At 41.7% G+C, this 21,425-nt stretch overlaps 1 protein-coding gene across 1 annotated transcript in view; it reads right to left on the bottom strand.

Annotated features, from left to right (window-relative positions):
• Positions 1-8,970: 8,970 nt before the first annotated feature.
• FBXO45 (F-box protein 45) overlaps positions 8,971-21,425 on the bottom strand; it is an 18,424-nt gene continuing 5,969 nt past the window's right edge. Inside the window, exon 3 of the mRNA XM_073674360.1 lies at positions 8,971-20,545. Coding sequence (XP_073530461.1) covers positions 20,360-20,545 — 186 coding nt within the window. The 3' untranslated portion in view covers positions 8,971-20,359. The remainder of the gene's footprint in view (positions 20,546-21,425) is intronic.

The following is a 21,425-nucleotide window of genomic DNA, read 5'->3' as shown; positions in this document are numbered from 1 at the left end:
ATTAGCTGCAGCAGGTGGCTCCTGCCTCCTGTGACTCCCCCCCGCCACACCACCCACAGCTATAAGGTACCATACATCCGGACTATAAGACACTCCCCCACTTTCCTCCAAAATTTAGGAGGAAAAAAGTGAGTCTTATAATCCGAAAAATACGGTAACCTATGCGGGTATGGGTACCAGTAGGTGGTGAATAAAGAACAAAGGTCTGTCTTCAGGATGAATAATTCTACATAGGTCATAAAGGGAGTATCTGCGGATAAGCTTGCAAAACTCTCTGGAGATCATTTGGGATGAGGATGGGGGGGTCAATCATTTAGTGAGAGTCTGTCCCTGTTTTCTGAGAATATTACATTAAAATCTCCCCCGAGGATTATGGCAGAAGGCGGAAGGCATGTGGGCAATTTGCATATTTAATTTCCCAGAGGAGCACTGCATAGCTCATAAGCCTCCTTACACTGGCGTGCCAGGCATGTCACTCTCCTCAAGGAGAAACGTTACCCCTTAGATCCCTAATTTTTTTGGGAGACACTCCCTATGGATGCCAGCATAAAAACTACAACAAATAATGAAGACAGCAGTGATTAAAGTAAATATGATAGAGTGGAACAGATGTTTTATCAGTAATTGCACCAACTTGATGCACATCAGCATACATCATTTCACTGTCTGAAAAGCCAATTCAGTTGTACCTGCACAGTGTCCTTTCTCCAGCCGATACCCTGAGCCCAGATTCCATGGATTTCTAGCTCAGCAGATTCGACCAGTACCAAGAATTGTTCTAGTGTACTGTCAGAGAGGGGATTCGGTGTGACCGGCGGCTTTTTATGCCAATCAAACCAGGTTATCCACCACAAGCATAGAAAATCTTTCGTTTGTCAAAATTAATTGGGTATGGATCAGTGCTGACTCACTTATGGCACTGCCTGACTGTTCATTGATTGTCTTCTACACAGTTTTGCTGCTGCCAGTGCCTGTGTAGTAGTGATCAAGGAAGTAGCTTACCTCTGGTGCTAAAAAGGTTGAAGAGTATGTTCCCAACAGTTAGGTCTCTCTGGGCTGCAGTAAGGTCCAGTTAAGAGGTTAGTTGTGATAATCCAGCCCAGTAGAAGGAGAGGGAACCCAGTGCTATGGTTGAGCACAGGATGTGAATAAATGCTTTGTTCCTGATGTGTTTCCTTGTGGGCTATAGTATTAGTAACCAGCCACAAGATGCCACTGTCTAGAATACAGATGACAGGTGAAGTTTGCCAGTATCATTGCAGGCATTTAGGGCAGTGAGAGAGTTAACTGTTTGTGAGGACAGCCCATAGAGGGTGGGCACTTTAGGAAATCTCTGGTTAGTTTTCCAGAAGCAGGAAGTGATGAATCAGCAGTGTACAGTGCTTGAGAAGAGACAGGCTCCATATACTGGCTGCTAGGGTAAACGTTGGCCCCTTATCTTAGACAGTGGATCATCAAAGAGAATAATCCCTCCACAAGAGTCCCGTTAGCCGGCCTGGGAACTTCGAGAGAGTCATTGAGGACCCGGGGGCACATTCTGTCTCCAGGCTGCAGAAGTTAGGACTCAAGTCTAGGACGTGGGGAGAACTAGGATCCTGATATACTGTCACTGGTGAGGAAGATTCTCTAGGGCTAGAGAACAGAGCAACCGAGATGCTTCACCTAAATTGGGAACCAGGGCTGAAGTTGTGTCAAGTACCTGTGGGAAAGATGACAACGCATTGGGCCTTATCCTTTATATCTGCCTGTAAATATTGTAAATATTCCTACCTCCCAAGTAAAGTCCCAGTTATGGTTATGAACCTCGTGTCCTCTGAATTCATTGCTGCCCTGGTTCCAGAAGAGAAATGCCTGGAGACAGACGCAGCCAGGTGGTCAGAAGTAAGTGGAAACACCACATACACCGCAGCACATCAGAGGGAGGACACATCTTGTCTGTCATGTGTCAGAGCGAGTATTGGCAACTGCTCGCCCACGACTACCTCGCTGGGGCACCTTACACCTGTGGCCCATGCTCAGACTACTCCCTGTCCATCATGTCATTTGTACTGTAGCACAGTTCCAGGCTGCCATTGCTGGACCTACACTACCAGACATCTCCTTGCCTGCCCCACCCTAATTCTCTACTGTGTGGCTTCTGCCACATCTCCTGGCTGCACAGTCTTTTATATTGATAGAATGTATTGCTGATGTGAATTGTACTCTCTTAAGGGTACATACACATCAATCAGTTAAAAAAATAGGGCACATATTTGTAATGGCTTGTTGACAAGGCATTGCTTCTTCACTTTGAACACATCTAGCTTGCTCCTGCTTCCTAAAAAAAGGGATAACTTTTGGAAACTTGATAAAAAGCCTTTGTAATTGTTTACTATTTTTTAGAATAGCAAACATGTTGCGGATCCCAAAAAGGGGGATAATTTTTTTCACTACTAGGGAAGAAACCATTACATTTTCACTTTCAAAATTGCTGAGCACACTTGTTTTTGCTAAATAAAGAGATACGTTTTGGAGGCCTTGTGAAAACGCTTTCGCTTCTTCATTTAGGAAAAAAAAACCTCTTGAAACTCCACAGTTTTTTTGCACCACTTCACGTGAAAAAGCAACTGCATCTTTCATTTGCACCTCCTGTGAATAAACACCAGCAAGGCAGGCATCTCCCCCTCCACCCCCAAGGATAATTTTTGGACGGTTTCCACACTACAAGTCTAACAATTTAGTGTGTTATTAAATAGCTTATTTACCATTGGTTACTACTCGTTTTCACCACGCCATATGGGTTGAGGTCACTTGGACATTACTAATGTTGTGTTTGCATTAAAGAGCTCAACAGAGGTTCAGTACAGTACTAGGAGACCACATATTTTCAAGGCAATTAGAGGCTTTGTACTATTGTGATTTCAAGCTAACTTATTTGCTACAAATCAAATTTTTTGAGGAAAATTTGGTAAAGCCGGCAAATTCACATTCCAAACGGTTCGTTAATCTCTAATTGTCAGGTTACCGCATATAATCTCTGAGGTTTACATTATTACTCAGCCCACAGTGAAATCTTTCCTCTGTTTCTACTTTTACTATTATATTTGTTGCAGTTTTCAGTGGATACTGCCTAAAAGATTAAACAAAGGAGGTCAACCATTTAAATACAGATATTATTGAATGTCACATACATTTTTAGTGTGATAACCACTATTGAAGTGAGATATACTTTACCTTAACCACTTTTTTGGTCTCGGTTGAGTTACTAGCAGTTGATATCCTCATTTTGGCTTTCTGTTGTGAGTTTCTTCACACATGCCATTGATTTGTATAGACTGCCCTCTAATGTTCACCATGCTTTCTTCACAGGAGGTCCACTATCTATTTCTATCAATGTTGTTATTAACAAATCTCAAGCCAGGTGAATCCTTTCACCAACGCATCCTAACAGCAGATGAACTGATTCATCAGTTTTGACCTTTGCTTTCGAGAAATGAATAATGGGTGTAGTAAGTCATTTATACTGTAAGTGGTTTTTGTAGTGTGTACTGAGGAAACAATGGCTCCGCGACAAGCAAGAGCATGATAGGAACAGTTCAACGTGGCTTTATTTACAATCATCCAATACAATAGGGAAGCACATGTGCTCTTAACATTGCACGACTTTTCCAAAAATATAGATCTTTCCACCTTTCCTGGCATGCATGAGCTCATTTTTCCAGTACCAATGGTCTTACAACCACACGGTCGGTCCACAATTCAGGATCTATTACACTCTTAGCACCTGTTCCTGATTCATACATGAAGCTCACTTATACATGAAAATTGGTGCCCACTTGAATCACAGGATAGTCCGCTCATGAGACACCTGAAAGGAGGTCTCTTCGTCTCATTACCCCTTCCGGATGTTATATGGAGTAAAGAAAAACTGCATTATGGGAAGAGCACAGGCATGAGAAACAATAATTAAAGAGCATCTTTCATTAAGATCAACCCTCCCAAACTGAATATGGGCATCCAGGTCTTTTAAATGTGAATCCATCAACACCTTTATAGCTTCTATCTGTTGCTGCATTCCCAAGTAATTTTCATGTTAATTAATAGAAAAATGAGGTATTAACTGTTCTGGGCGTGTCAGATCACTTAAAGTGGTTGTCCAATGAAAACACATTATTACCTATTGGCTAAATAGATGATAACTTGCTGATCAGTGGGTATGTGAATTGTAGACTTGCCCTCTGGGTTGACAAATGTCCTCAGTTGATGCTTTCTCATGTTTTAGCCAACAGTTCAACAAGGTATTTACATAATCAATTGGGTGTGTCTTATTTTAGCGAGTTTCTCTATTTAAATCATGTCTGTAACAATGAATTTATAATATAATTTTTCTATAGCGCCAACATATTCTGCAGCACTTTACATTTTAGAGGGGACTTGTACAGACAATAAAAGACATTACAGAACAACAATAATCACATAAATCAACAGATACGAAGAGGAATGAGGGCTCTGCTTGCAAGCTCACAATTTCCGATTAAAGGCAGCTCTATGATTGTTGATTTTTGCTTTGATGCAAAATTTTTAATGTACCTGGAACTTTTTAAGCTTTCCTAATAAATTGGTGAAGTTATACACTGGTTGAAATAAGTATTGAACACGTCACCAATTTTTTCTTAGTAAATATATTTCTAAAGGTGCTATTGATATGAAATTCTCACCAGATGTTGGTAACAACCCATCCAACCCCCACAGGCAAAGAAATCAAACCATAGATATCCATAAATTAAGTTATTTGCAATAATGAGAAATGACAAAGGGAAAAAGTATTGAACACGCTTACTGAAATTTAATTAATACTTTGTACAAAAGCCTTTGTCGGTGATGACAGCTTCAAAACGCCTCCTGTATGGAGAAACTAGTCGCATACATTGCTCAGGTGTGATTTTGGCCCATTCTTCCACACAAACACTCTTCAAACCCTGAAGGTACTGTGGGCTCCGTCTATGAACTCTGAGCTTTAATTCCTTCCATAAATTTTCTATTGGATTCAGGTCAGGTGATTGGCTGGGCCATTCGAGCATTTTTATTTTCTTTCTCTGAAACCAATTGAGTTTCTATGGCTGTGTGTTTGGGATCATTGTCTTTCTGTAATGTCCACTCTCGTTTAATCTTCATCATCCTGATAGATGGCAGCAGATTTTTATCAAGAATGTCTCCGTGCATTTGTCCATTCACCCTTCCTTCTAGTATATGAAGTTTGCCAGTGCCGTATGCTGAAAAACAGCCCCACACCATGATGTTCCTGCCTCCGAACATCACTGTTGGTATGGTGTTTTTGGGGGTGATGTGCAGTGCCTTTTGGCCTCTAAACATGGTGTGTATAATGGCATCCAAAGAGTTCAATTTTGGTCTCATCTGACCAGATTATATTCTCCCAGAATGTCACAGGCTTGTCTACATGTTAAGCAAAAATTTAAATGCGCTGGAACATGCTTTTAGTTCAGCAATGGAGTCTTGTGTGGAGGGCGTGCATATAGTAAATGGAGGTTGAGTACATTACTTATTGTTTTCTTTGAAACAATGTACCTCCTGATTCCATGTCTTTCTGTAGCTCTCCACAGGAGGTATTTGGCTCTAAGACAACTCTTCTGATAAAGCTTTTCACTCCTCTATATGAAATCTTGTGGTGGGCACCTGGTCGTGGACGGTTTATGGTGATATTATGTTCTTCCTACTTCCGGATTATGGCCCCAAGTGCTCACTGAAACCTTCAGTAGCTTAGAAATTCATCTGTAACCAATGCCATTAATATGTTTTGCAATAAGGTTGCGAAGGTCTGGAGACAGCTCACTGGTTTTACCCATCATGAGATGTTTCTTATGTGGCACCTTTTTATAGGCCATCAGTTGAACCAGATGATATTTTTCACTAAGTGGCAGGATTGCGTTCTCTGTTAGATAGATGACTTACCATGGCTTTTTGCACCTCTTTCTTCAGGTGTTCAATACTTTTTCCCAGTGTCATTTCTCATCATTACACATAATTTATGGACATCTATAGTTTGATTTCTTTGACTGTGTGGATTGGATGGGTTACTACTGACATCTGGTGAGAATTTCATGGCAATAGCACTTTTAGAAATACACTGCTCAAAAAAATAAAGGGAACACTCAAATAACACATCCTAGATCTGAATGAATGAAATATTCTCATTAAATACTTTGTTCTATACAAAGTTGAATGTGCTGACAACAAAATCACACAAAAATCATCAATGGAAATCAAATTTATTAACCAATGGAGACCTGGATTTGGAGTCACCCCCAAAATTAAAGTGGAAAAACACACTACAGTCTGATCCAACTTTGATGTAATGTCCTTAAAACAAGTCAAAATGAGGCTCAGTATTGTGTGTGGCCTCCACGTGCCTCTATGACCTCCCTACAACACCTGGGCATGCTCCTGATGAGGTTGTGGATGGTCTCCTGTGGGATCTCCTCCCAGACCTGGACTAAAGCATCCACCAACTCCTGGACAGTCTGTGGTGCAACGTGACGTTGGTGGATGGAGCGAGACATGATATCCCAGATGTGCTCAATCGGATTCAGGTCTGGGGTGCCAGTCCATAGCTTCAATGCCTTCATCTTGCAGGAACTGCTGACACACTCCAGCCACATGAGATCTGGCATTGTCCTTCATTAGGAGGAACCCAGGGCCAACCGCACCAGCATATGGTCTCACAAGGGGTCTGAGGATCTCATCTCAATACCTAATGGCAGTCAGGCTACCTCTGGCGAGCACATGGTGGGCTGTGCGGCCCTCCAAAGAAATGCCACCCCACACCATTACTGACCCACTGCCAAACCGGTCATGCTGAAGGATGTTGCAGGCAGATCGCTCTCCACGGCGTCTCCAGACTCTGTCACATGTGCTCAGTGTGAACCCGCTTTCATCTGGGAAGAGCACAGGACGCCAGTGGTGACTTTGCCAATCCTGGTGTTCTGTGGCAAATGCCAAGCGTCCTGCACGGTGTTGGGCTGTGAGCACAACCCCCATCTGTGGACGACAGGCCCACGTACCACCCTCAAGGAGTCGGCTTCTAACCGTTTGTGAAGACACATGCACATTTGTGGCCTGCTGGAGGTAATTTTGCAGGGCTCTAGCAGTGCTCCTCCTGTTCCTCCTTGCACAAAGGCGGAGGTAGCAGTTCTGCTGCTGGGTTGTTGCCCTCCTACGGCCCCCTCCACATCTCCTGGTGTACTGGCCTGTCTCCTGGTAGCGCCTCCAGCCTCTGGACACTATGCTGACAGACACAGCAAACCTTCTTGCCACAGCTCGCATTGATGTGCCATCCTGGATGAGCTGCATTACCTGAGCAACTTCTGTGGGTTGTAGAGTCCGTCTCATGCTACCACGAGTGTAAAAGCACAACCAACATTCAAAAGTGACCAAAACATCAGCCAGAAAGCATTGGTACTGAGATGTGGTCTGTGGTCCCCACCTACAGAACCACTCCTTTATTGAGGGTGTCTTGATAATTGCCAATAATTTCCATCTATTGTCTATTCCATTTGCACAACAGCATGAGAAACTGATTGTCAATCAGTGTTGCTTCCTAAGTGGACAGTTTGATTTCACAGAAATTTGATTTACGTGGGAGTTATATTCTGTTGTTTAAGTGTTCCCTTTATTTTTTTGAGCAGTGTACATTTACTTAGAAAATTGGTGACGTGTTCAACACTTATTTCACAGCTGTATATCCAAATGGCTGGATCATTTCATTGAGACCCTCGGGTCTCCTGGCCTTATACCTCGATGGACTGCTAGCTTCCTAAGCTTGCCGCTACCTTCTCGCTGTGGGGGTCTGCCAGAAACAGGGGATGGTGGAGAGGGGGCACTGGTAGAGGTAGTTGGCTCTTGAAGTCCCAAAGCTACAGTTGTTCTATCCCAAGCGAGCAGAAGGGTGAGACTGTGTAATGTTTTACCATCTTGGGTAGTAGCTAGGACTGTTCTGTTTATTGTCCGTTTTGTGGTTCTAATAAAGTATTGCCATGCTGTTTTACCCTCACCCTGTGTTGTCTGAGAAGTATTAGGCTCACAGAAGACCCCATATCGTCACACTAATTATTTGGGTAAGTAAAAGTAGAAGATATAAAAGGTGTCCATAAATTTACATATCAAAGACCTGCATGTCCATATATGTGGTTTTCAGGGGCGGAGGGGATTGAATTTATTAATAGATTCCCTATAAAAATGGAAACCAGGTTGGTGGTGATCTCCATCATACAAAGTTATACTATCAATAGTAAAAGATTATTGTACAGCTAAGTGCTTTTAGGTACCTGCTCCCCCATACCACCCTCTACAGGCTGTGAAGGACCTGAGAAAATGCAACAGTGAAACAGTGGCATCCATATCCAAGGATATGCTAGCACATGTATGGACAGAACTGGGCTGGCGCCTAGCCATCAGCTGGGTCACCAGTGGAAATCACTTTGAGCATGTTAATGAATTTATTATTTTCTTGGTTAAGAATACTGAGGCTAAAATTATGCACCATGCTCTTTGAATCATTCTATATGACATATTTGGATGTGCAGCATGAAATCCATAATAATGGTGCTCCTTTGGCGAGGCCCAACATTTAAGTGCCCCCCCCCTCTGATTGACAACCCTGACTTCATCGAAGGGCACAGATACTTCTTTTTTATTTAAGAGGGAGGGTGCACTTAAGAGTCTTTTGCCTGAAAAAGTCGACAGGTAAGCAAAGGTCTAAAAAGACATTGCGTGCACGTACCATATAGTATATTTTCTCTGAACCACTGGAACGTTTCAGAGAAACTATACCTGACTGCAACCGTGGCGCCAGGCTCTGATTCATGCTGCCCACGGTTTGAGAAGCATGAATCAGATGACAGATTCCAATGAGGTCATTGTTAAGCAACTTGCCAGTTATAACATTAGAGTGATTAATAAACTCAGACAAGGAACTTAAGATCAGAGTTTATTAAAAGACAATTTTACAGCAGTTATGTCTTACCAAAACTAATACAAAGTTCATCGGGCAACTGAGTAAAAGGATTCCACCGTCATCGAACGCCATAGTCAATACCAGAAGAAGCAAGAAAATGGCAAGACAGGGCCCAGACTGAGTAGTTTGAAAGTAGAATTGCGTATGATTTTTGATGCAGTTTGTACTTGCAGTTTAGCCAAAGTCCAGAGTAACTCCAATGGTAAGGAAAGTTCTAAAGAGGACAATGATCTAGGTCTCCCATTTTTCATCCAAAATGGCTCAACATGCAGCAAAATCCACACGGGATTCCAGCCCAACAGTAAAAAAGTGCTTTGTTGGTCTTGTTCAAGCATACAATTTCTAAACTATTCAGAATAAACGGTGACAGACCAGAACCAGGTTCCCCTTGACGCATCCCTTTATTGTATATATTTTATACTTAACTAAATGATCGATTCATTGGTTCATAGCAGATAGGATAAGGGAACAAGTTACGTGGGACAATATTAAAAACATAAGCCAAATACATTTGAAAATGTATGGATCATTCATAGTCATACAGAAAAAGTTGAACCGCGTTGGTGGATGTGGATTATAACATGATCTAAAATCAGTGTTTCCCAAACTCCGGTCCTCACGGCCCCCCAACAGGTTACATTTTCAGGATTTCCATAGTATTGCACAGGTAAGAGAACTCCTGATGCCTTTATACTTCTACCACCTGGGCAATACTAAAGCAAATCCTGAAAACATGACCTGTTGGGGGCCGTGAGGATTGGAGTTTGGGAAGCACTGCTCTAAATTAACAATGGAATTTACCATCACGAGCTGCCCCTTCGATTAGGACAATTCAACCGTGGGCAACGGCAAGGTCTCATGCTCCGGATAGATTCCAAACTGCAGAAAATCTGGTGAGCTTGTTAATTTAAGTTCTTCTAACACCAAAGACAATACGCTCAGGAGTATATTGCACCCAGACCTCCCCTTCATAGTCCGTGACCTCCCATGGCTTTACAGGTTTTAATAAACTCAAGTACATCTGAAAAGAGTTAACAATCAATATATCATTGCCTGGACTACATGAACAAAAAGATCTGTAAAAGGTCTGCCTGTGTTACATATAGTAAATGTACCAGGTTATATAGAATATAGTTTTCACATTTTGGTACAGCAAGATAAATAAGATTTCCAACATCAATTACATGTCTCAAAAGGATGAATAAAAAGGAGCGGGAAAGTCTATAATCCCATGATGGACCTTACAAAGTAAGAGGATCGAACACACTGAGTGCATTCCATAGTAATGTATCGAAAAGAGTAAAAATGAAAAAAAAAAAAAACCACACCATAAATGCAAAAAAACACTAATTTAAATTGGTCAATGTAAGAGCAAAAGTTAAGAAATTTGACCTCATTCACGTGTGGCCAACCTCCGAGCTGTATGGAGCCAATAGCACCCAAGGATGGGCGGGGGATTGTGCCAATTCTCCAAACAGACTATCATGGAGGTATACTCACCCAGCAGCATCAATTGTAGACAGGAATATATATGGAGTCTCCATAGTAAACAGCTACAGGGAACATGTGGCCACGAATAGCCTTAGGTTTCCTTCACAAGAGTGGAAAAAAAACGCAGTATGAACATGAGAACATGCTGTGCTTTTTCAAAATGGAAGGATGCTTTTACCCTATCCAATGAGGTGTCCACAGATTTCATCCTCCAAATTCTGCCACTGAAGCTTAGAATCAGACTTGTGTCATAGTGGAAAAAAAAAAAGTGTAGATATATTAAAATGTAGAAAGATTGGAGACCCTGCATGAGCAGGATTGTGGGTGTTGGCGGAGTGACCTAATATAGACTTAAGAGGATTCATTACTTTCCAGCCTTCAAGTCGCAGCTTGGCCTTCCAGAGTTTCCCTTTAAATAAACATAAGGCATGAATAATAAATATATATATATATATATATATATATATACACACACACACACATATTTACATTTTTCCTATCAGTTCATCAGGACTGATCTTGTGTCGAGTTAATGAACTCCGGTTCCCAAGTAAAGAAGGTCACAAGCCAAAATTCTTTACATGTCTGCAAAGGGCAGAAAGTACCAACGCCACCGATTATTGGTAAAAGTCCATCACCCGACCGACAGCAGCTGATTACATGAAGGTCCCCAGAGTCCAGAATGTGAACGCCACATAAGCAGCTTCTGTAACAGAGTCACCCGGGAGCAGAGCTCTTCTTCTCCAGTAATCAGGACATGCACCTCACACACAGGTTTAGGGATCAGCTAGATTATTCATCTTTCTATTTGCAGAAAAATAGCCAAAATTCCTACACATCACAAAATCCATGCAATATATGCGAAGAAAAAAACCAAAACAATTCCAAATAAAACTGGCTTGCACATCATTCCATATATAATAATGGGGGTTAGAACATTTTCCATAGACAAGGTGAATTAGGGAGGCTCTTGTGGATATTTTCTTACACTATTAAATCCAGGTGTAGTTTGATGTCATTTTGGCATCTCAGAACAGGACCTCTGAAGTGTCAGGGGATCCCATCACCTTCTGCATGAAACTCCATAATCCCATAAAATCTACTGGGAGGGTAAAATTATAAATCTGGGATTTTCATCTTTTACTTAATGCGAACATGTTCCCTGGAGATTGGCAGTAGCAATGGTAGACAATATTCTCCCTATACAGATTAAGCTCCTTCAGGCAAGTAAAGAGGTGTTACTAATGAGAAAAGGATGAATACTGGAGGCCAAATAGTGGCATCAAATGAGACTGGGGGAGGGGGACTCTAATCCGTAAAAAAAAAAAAAAAAAAAATTGTATTTAACGAGGACGTGTCTGCTCTCATGACAGGTCTATTTGACTAAATGCTCCAGAAACCTTATAGTATGTGGAATACAGGCATTTAGCAAAACAGACCTGTCCAGAGAGGTGACAGCTTTAGCGGCATAGTCTGCAAAATGTAGGAGTATTTCACATCTTACTTTTATGCTTTGGCAAATTATTGCTGTCAAAACCCACATCAGTATGCTGTAATCTAGTGAGGGACAGCTAGTACCTGCTCTGGTCAACAGAAAGTCTTAGGCCATGGCCCCACTATCAGTATTCAGTCAGTATTTTTTCTCAGGAGTGGGAGCCAAAACCAGGTGAGGAACAATCAGAGAAAAGGTATAATAGAAACAAGTCACCAATTCTGCATTTATCACCCACTCCTGGAAAAAAATACTGACCGAATACTGATAGTGGGGCCGTGGCCCTTCTCCGTTTATAAACCAGACTACCCCCATCTTGTTTTCAGTTCTTTGTGTCAGTAGTCCATATAAGTAAATTAAAGGGGTATTACCATCTCCAAGATCCTATCCCAATATGTAGTAGGTGTAATAATATTAGCAAATACCTCCAATTAGAAATGTAGTATAGTGTTTCTGATTTGATATATCTCTTTCCTCATGTGCAGGCATTCCAGGACCTTAGGTATGCATGGTTAAATCCACTGATATAGTGACGGTTATCTAGCTGCCAGTGGTCGTAACCGTGGATACCCAAGGTCCCGCAATACCTGCACATGAAGTAAGTGACATAGAAATGTGAATCAAAAATACTATACTACATTTCTAATTGGAGGCATTTGCTAATATTATTATACCTACTACATATTGGGATAGGATTACCCCTTTAAGCTGGTATTACCTTATTAAATGGTGCCTCTCTCTGGAAATGTTTGGTGTACTCAGTTAGGTCATGTGATCTCAGTGTGACCCCACCTAGGAATTACAAGGCTTTTAGTGTTCTGATAGAGTTCACCATCTCAGTCAATAGAACGTCCTGTACAGAAATGAAACTGCATGGAATGTACCTCTGCAGTTATCCACAGGAGAGAATCTAATATCAAACATAATGATGATTACTGCACTTCTCTTGTCAGTTAGGGAGGTTGAATTGTGATCTACATTCTGACTGTATACTTAATAGATTATCGAAGATACTAGAGTAGAAATAATAAACTAATGTACCATCTCAGCAGGCAGAGATGGGACTGGCTGACTGGTTCCAGCTGGTCATGCGAGTTTGTACTGATACATCAGAGATCCTCAACCTGTGGCTCAGCGGCCCATATGTGGCTCGTGGCTATGTGCACTAGCACCAGATCTAGTAGACACCCATGAAGGGCAGGTCTTCAGGTGGTGACTTGAGTAGCCCTGTACAGAAGAACAGATCTGGAGGTGCTTATACCAGCCTTGGGGTTGGAGATAGTATCATCCTACCAGATAGAGAGGGGGCTTGAAGCTGGATGCTATAGGACTGCGAGAGGGATGGATCAGAGAATACAAAATGGGGGCAAGGTGGGATCCCACAGATGCAAGTATTCTGCCTTGGTGCGATTTCTGATGTCAACCGTTATGGGGGCTCTGGGTTCGGCTCATGACTCTAAGAAAACTTGGGGGACTACTAGCAAAGAGGAATAAAGCCTGGAATCAAAATGGAGTCTAAAAGGATAAAACCACATGTGAGGATTGGGAACATACCCAGTAAAAGAAATGATGGGAAAAGGAGATGTTGTTAGTAAAGTAAGGATAGTGCGACGCCTCAGCTTTCGAGTGGGCTGTTAGCGAAGTGTACAGTGCTATTCCAACAGTCAAAACAATGAAAATCTCAAAATCACCAACTAGGTAATGGGGGTACGATGGGGTTGTTTGGATTCAGTACACGATTATGGCTTTTGTGAACAGACCTAGAAATCACAAAATTCTCTTGAAATTTTCCAGATCATTTTCAACCTTGAACTTGAGTCTATACCGGCTCATTTACAGATAAGAGCAAAGATGAGGTATATACAAAATAAGTTATCAAGAAAGCAGAGATAAGCATAGTAAACGCTTATGAAAGAGGATAAGGAACGTTCTGCTGAGGGGAGAATTAGCCTGTACACAGGAACTGACATTTCTGGGGTCTTCTGTGTGTGTTGTACCCAGCAGATGAGCAGTTACACCTTCTATAATTGGGAGAACTTTGTTGGAGTGTTACAAGTTGGGTACATTTAGAGCCTGACTGCTACCATTTTACTAATAGTCAATGACGCAGAATTTTAATACTATAATGGGAAAAGGAAATGCATCTTCTGCACATGAACATTCCTTAAAGTGCCATTTCTTTTACTTGAAACCATTATCATTTATTTTTCTAACAAAGAATTGGTAACCATGCATAATATAGTGGGCTCATCATAGGTCTACGCCATTACCCTCTACACCAGGGCTGTGGAGTCGGTAAGCCAAACCTCCAACTCCCTCATACATGGCTCATGTTTAAGTGATGAATTTACTGTAACACAGATTCATCTCCGCTAAAAGTCTAGACCCTTAGCTCAGGAATAGGACATTTCATAACTTTCCCAAATTCTTATGAAAAATTTTATTCCGACTCCACCAAAATGGACACAGACTCCACGAAAGACATTAAAAGCACCTCAAAAGAATTAGGAATAAGTCATCAGTATTACCTGGAAATCTATATATTATACCCATACAGTAGCCACCAATGACAAGTTTCGCATTGGTTTTTCTCATGGACCCTGGAGTCAATGTGAAATAAGTGGTGCCCAGTCTCCTCGCATGACATATTACTGAGTCAGTCTCCACCAGACCTAACTGGGAAGATTTACTGAAAGTAATGTGCCAGCAATCTGGTGCAATGTTCCTCGCTGAACAATGTTGTGGAACTTAAAATGCAACACTGTGCACCAAAGACTTGGTCAAAGCCGTTCAGAGGTCCCAGAGTTGGCCATGCTGTCTAGGTGAGTTTACTGTAATGCCACCCACTGTAACACTAAGGCTTTTTTCTGCCATTATCTTATTGCATGGCTGCATTTAACAATTCAATACAAAGTTTTGTAAAGTTAACCAAGCCTGATTATTCTGTAGAGCAGCTTCCCTATATAATACTTTTTTTCTTGGGGCTAATGATAAATTCATAAAATTCAAGCGTTCGGAGGAGGATACAATTTCAACACCGCTAATTTACATGCAGCTCCTATTAAATATTTAAGACTTCCATAAAATGCAGGTTCTCTATATGTACATCACATATATGCATGTTAATTATTACATTCTCTGCCTCCATTAAACATGTGCAATTACCATTATGGGGTAATTAAACCAGCATTAATATTCCTTAGGCATAGTCAGCACATTCGATTAAAAAACACCCAAAATGCCCTTCTCAAAAAGGTTTAACAAAATTAAATAAAAAATTGGGTGGTGTGACCCCGCAATAAGTATTTTGGTTAAAAAGGGTAGACCACCACCCTTTTGCAGGTGCCTCTAACAATTAGCTGTAGTCCATTGGCAACAGAGTAGCAAATGTTAAATTTTTTTCTGCAGCGCCATGACAGGGGTAATTATAGAGGTCATATACACTTTTGCACAGATTTTGTTTGTTTGCTTCTTAAATGCAGAGTTCAGAAACGTTCCAAATCCCACTAAAATTATACTACCATTTTGTAGCCACTGAGTGCTATGCAAAAATGTTACAAATACATTAGAGCTCCTGATCACTCCCTGCGCCCACCTCCTTTCTGGGTTAGAGATGGAAACAGGAAAGGGACGTACACCCATGTCCACAATTTGGAGAGAAGAAAGCCTCTGAGGGCAGAGAAAAATACTACAGAAAAAAACACATGAAGAAATTTGCAGGATAGAAGCTGTGCTGATATAGGAATTAAAGAGGTTGTCTACTACTTTATCATTAATGGCCTCTTCCTAGAAGTCATCAATGCCTGATCGGTCTAGGTACGACACCCACGCAGATCAGCTTTTCTCGGTGGCTGCTGGTCATAACAGCTCAATTACAGAGCTGCTCTGTCTTCTGATATTGATTTGAATACCCTGCCGCAGCCACTATCAGAAGACGGAGCAGTTCCATAATTAAGTAGTTCCAGCAGCAGCAGCCACTGAGAACTGCTGGGTGTTGGACCTCGACCAAACATTGATGACCTATCCTAACAATAGGTCATCAATAATATAGCAGTGGACAACCTTTCATGAAACCTCAGCACCTTGCATTTACCCAGCCTATATTACAGGAAGAGGTAATCCCAAGAGAAAAAAACTTAAGCTTCAGCCAGGCTACAAACTGCACATTAGGGGAGTAACATGAGTGAAGGAATGGAAATTGCAAACTGAAAGTTAGTGCAGTTCTAGTAACTATGTAACTGCTAATATAGGTTTAAGAATCCATCCCCCCCCCCAAAAAAAAAAAAGTCTAAGTACTCAGTGCTCAATACACACACATGCAGGGTCCGCTAGATGTACAAACACCTAAAGGACAGCGCAGAGCAGCTTTTTGCTATGTAAGCTGATAGAACCATGATGTAGGGGATAAAACAACAACTACTGCAAATGTTTCAATAAAACACTGATTGTCCTGTAATGATAATCTCCTGTTTGTACCATCAGTCTCATGCCTGTTAGGTCTGGTGGGGCCATGGTTGGACTAACTGGGAAGATTTAGTAGAAGTAATGCGCCAGCAATCTGGTCCAATGGTCCTCGCTGAACAACGTTGTGCGACTTGGCAGATTTCTGTCACTATGCAGTGTACACAGAAAGCTGCAATCAGCAGTGTGGGTGGGTTACAGAGGGCTCAGCATTCATAGTCGGTTTTCTCGCTGCAGCGGTATCATAACTGCTGCACTCAGTAAACTAAGTGACATTGCTGAAAACAGGGTCTCTGCCCCTACATCATCCTGCTGTTATATCACATAACAAACCTGCTGACAGATTCCCTTTAAGGCGAGGTTCCTAAAAAAGTGAAACCCCATGTGCACTTTTATAGACTATCATTTCCTGGATTAAGTTTTTGAACACTGATTTTCTAAATCAAGCAACCATTCTAAAAGCATGGAGGCGCCATATTCAACACCTTGTATTTTATAGGACTAAGAAAAACTCTCAAAAAGACTGACCATATGACTCTGAAGTGCATACGTTCATAGTTTTTAGCATTAAGTGCTCCGGAACCCGCCTGATAACCACCACGTGCATGTACCACAATGGATCAGGGGACTGGAGAATTAGTTTTTTGGGTGGGAAAAAGGTAATAAACATTCTGTTGTCAAACTATTCACCTATAGCCAGGTGGAAAAAGAGGTCTGACAGCACTTCATGCCTCCATACATAGTTATATGTATTACAGGGCGCATCTTTACACTTCTTTTTCACTCCAACTTACTTAACATTAAAATAATGGCATGAGCCATTAATATATCTTGTGGTTTATGACCCCTCTTTACCCCCTCCCCCCAAGATACTTCAAAATTATCAAGAAAAAAAACAAACACACCATAATCTATATCTGACTTATAAAATATTAGAAGCCAGTTTTTCGGTAACATCTTGCAGCAGTGAGTTGCCAGTCTATGGGGACAGCTGTTATAGACAAGCAGTGAAGAAGATCCACAGACTTACAAGTTAAGATAATACTACACTTTAAATAAAAAGTGACTTTTAGATACCACTTCTAGAAATTCTCATTTCAGTACTCCTGACAGTGAAAACAGGTTTTGGCTAAAGCAGCTATTTTGCTCGCCCTAAAGGCTTTTAATGCCTAACTAGTCAAACTAGCAGTGCAGGAATGCTAATCCCATATGTTGTAGGTAAAACCCAGAAATTAAACAGGTGAAAAATCAATTAAAAAAGGGTGCAATGAAAGTATTAGCGCACAGCCCAGTGCCATGATTTCGCCATCGTAGTTTAAGTCCTTTTATTAAAGGCTACGTGCTACTACATTTCATAGCGTGGGAGCTTTTTTTTTTGCAGGAGGATTTCTAGGTACACAGGACACTATTCATTTTACCAATCAATGTACTGGAAAACAGGATTGGCAGCAACAAAAATATTGTGTTTTGATTTTTTTATTCCCCACTTTTATGGATTTTACCAAAATGGGTTAATTTTATATTTTGATAGAATGGACTTTTTATGGACACAGCCCGTTGAGGATGTGAACCTCAGCTGACTGCTTGTACTACATACTGAAATACTAGAAATCACGGTCTATGAAAAACAGTTTGTATTCTGAGAAATGTCAAATCAGGCTCCCGGCTGCCATAACCCATCAGGACCTCACAATTAAGGGGTGTTCCTGTTTTGCATCTTTCAAAACCTGTTTTGTCTGACACTCCCTTATAAAGCTGCAGGTTCAGTGCCCAGTGGGCATTCCCTATGCACCTCCTACACAGAAGACAAGACGTATTAGAAACGTTGTTCATTGCTTTTGGCTCCATTTTCCTGTCCCTCTGGCAAAGTCTTGGACAGCCATTTTAAAAGCAACTGTCCAGTTCGTATTCTCAAAACAGTTATTCAACTCTGTACCTACAAGGAAAATTACCTGAAATTTAATTTTAGTACATTTTGCTTTTTGACAGCATTTTACCTTTTCACTAGGGCAGAACTATGATCTATGACTACATTTTAGCTACAGTGACTTAAGGGAATCTGAGGTAGTCTGAGACACGCCCTCTGTCTCATCATTGGTTCAGGCTTCTGCTATCCCTCCTGCTGCAGCGCTGCCCCTTCTGATTGGCTGCTGTGTATGAAGACAAGTCATCACATGATCACTAGTAAGCTAGAGATTGGAGAGCAGATTTCCTGTATAACAAAAAGGCAGAATGGTTATAGGATACAAAAAACAAAACTGTCTCATGCATTAAGAGGAATGGGCCTCAGTAAGGGGGAAGTCTGGAGGGGTTGCTTTAAAGAAGAAACATTGCTCATAATAATCCAGTAGACAAACAAACCCATCAGATATCTATACTGAGGCCGTATCTGTCGCGTTTAGTGGAGGTTGAGAAAATTATATTATAATAACAGATACTCCATGGCAGGCAGACTACAGTCACGTTTTTAGGATTTTGCTACATATTGTATTACTAAAGGCAGTGGTTTATGTAACAAAAGTAAAAGCCACTTTCAGCCAAGGCATAATCCTTTTATAATGCACACTGAAGAAAGTCCCAAAGTGCAGCTTTATCGGTCAAGGAAATTTATTGTACTACAAGGTGTAGCTTTTCGAACAAATGGCATGCACGAAAGGGAACCTGACGTGAGATTCCTGCTGCGAAAACAAATTGCAGCCAGGTATATATATTTTTCTCCTAAACGTTCTGGCATTTTAAGAGGAAATACAGTTCGAAGAGCTGGCCGGAGACTACACTAGTCTATGATCCCCGGCCGGCTACTCCCAGCACCGCTCCAGGTGTCTGACAAGCCTCTACCATAGTGAGAGACCTGTCAATTACCTGCAGAGGCACTGGGAAGAGCCGGCCAAGGGCGGTATTGAAATAGTCTTGTCTCTACTGCGGTCCCCGGTCAGCTAGTCTTGCCATGTTCGCTCTAAAATGCCAGACCACTTCAGAGAACAATATACCTGGCTTCAATTGTGCAGTCAGCCTCCGATTCATGCTGCCCGCTCATTGGTTGGGCAGCATGAATCATGTGACGGTTCACTTTAAAAGGAGCGTGCAAGGCAAGTGTGAAACGCTCAGTTATGTCTAGTGTTTGACCTGTGGGGGGTGGCGCAAGCATGGTATCATGTGTATTCGGCACAGCTTCCCTCCATTAGACATAACACTGCACAACCTTTTGCCCTAGATGTTCCTACAAGATGAGGATATGAATTTACTCCATAAAACAAGATGCATGGTCAATGATAAAAAGGATATTATAACTTCCCTTTAACAAAACCAGACCTGAGTGAGCCATCGGTAAAGACTGGCAGGGATGGCAGCTCAATTTGTGTAAAAAAAAAAAAGTACCTTACAGATACCACTTAAAAATGGAGGCTTAAAAACAGTGGCATGGATAAAAACCATCAGATAACCCTGTGCCAGACGGTACAGCTAGGGTTTGGGTAAAAACTATTGAGTAACCCTATACCAGATATTACTGATAGGGTTACAGTTCCTAAAAGTAAAAAAATAAAGCCACATTACACACCATGTAAGAGATCCCGCTCTGGAAAGAAGGAGCAGTTCACATTGCTCCCCTCACCCCTTCATCCATTACCTAAGAACACTGGTTTCCATTGCACAATCACCAAACCAACACAATACCAAACGGTCAACAACTGGGATAAAAAATAAAAAAGATAAAAAAACAACCATAATCTCCATCACACAGCCACAACCCACAGACTCTCAGATCACATTGAAAGGAGGTGGAAAGCCTTCTAAGTCTTGAGTAAGGAAGGATGATCCCCTGATCACTTCGGTCCTGTGGGTCCCACAGAGCGGGTCACGTCTTCTGCCCATCGCATGCACAGCCATCCACCGGAGGAGGCGCATCATCCATCCAGCGGCTTCCCTAAGTAGACCAGCGTCACTTCTGTGTTCCCGTACACCGCAGAAACTGCTGGAAATAGACTGGTCTTTGGAAGTCCCCTAAAAGCCACACCTAAAAACTCATAGCCACGCTCGAAGGCCAAGGTCTTGTCTTCCATGTCCAAGATTACTCTGATCCTTTCACCTATCTGCAATAGAAAAAACAAAAAACACAAGCTGAGCACAGGAGACACGACAACTAATACAGGGGAACATCAACGAAGTCAGTGTCTGCAGCGACTGTGGATTTGGTGCCTTATAAAGGGACTGAGCACAGAAAGACTGTTCAAACCAAGCTTAAGCGCTCAGTGCTTCATGGCAGGGTCAAATAAACATACACCTTCCCACCTGCATGTTTTCCCCTCTATCGCCACCCTTTTCTGGCTCTATGAAGCAAGAGCTTTTAAAGAAGAAGGAGGGGAGGTGGAGATAGGAGACAACAAGCAGGTCAGAATGTGTATTTAAAAGCATTGCCCCTCCATGAAGCTAAACTTTGCTTGAAAACTTTTTCGCTGACAGTCCCTTTAAAAAGGGACTGTCAGCAGGTTTTTGCTATATAATCTAACAGTTGCATAATATAGAACAAGAAAGCCTGATTCCAGGGATGTATCACTTACTGAGCTGCTTGGTGCAGTTTTGCAATCGCTGTTTTCTCTGTTGTAGATGTAGTAGTGGTCATAATACTGAGCTCCGGATAACCCTGCCCACACCAGATTGGCAGCTTCCTGGACACATTGTCAGCAATCTGTCAATCAGTGGTGATAGAGTTACAGATTAGCCTGACTGGCTTGCACGTGAGACCTAGTCCTGTAGTGATAATCTACTGCTGATAAAACACAAATATTAGTTTCAATACAACACACAGCCTAGTAAGTGACACATCCTTGTAATCAGGCTCATTTACCCTATATTATGCTGCGCTCAGATTAAACAGAAAAAATCCTGCTGACAGATTCTTTTAAAAGTGACAAGCTCAGCTGATGTCAAGAGGCAGAATAGTCAGCAGCAGCAGCAGTCTGACTGCTCAGA

The sequence above is a fragment of the Phyllobates terribilis genome, unplaced genomic scaffold (assembly GCF_046119375.1).
Source record: "Phyllobates terribilis strain yellow unplaced genomic scaffold, ASM4611937v1 Scaffold_3__8_contigs__length_932513732, whole genome shotgun sequence".
NCBI classification, from domain to species: domain Eukaryota; kingdom Metazoa; phylum Chordata; class Amphibia; order Anura; family Dendrobatidae; genus Phyllobates; species Phyllobates terribilis.
Note: the sequence above shows the minus strand (reverse complement) of the source record. Positions and strands in the feature narration are given on the sequence as shown.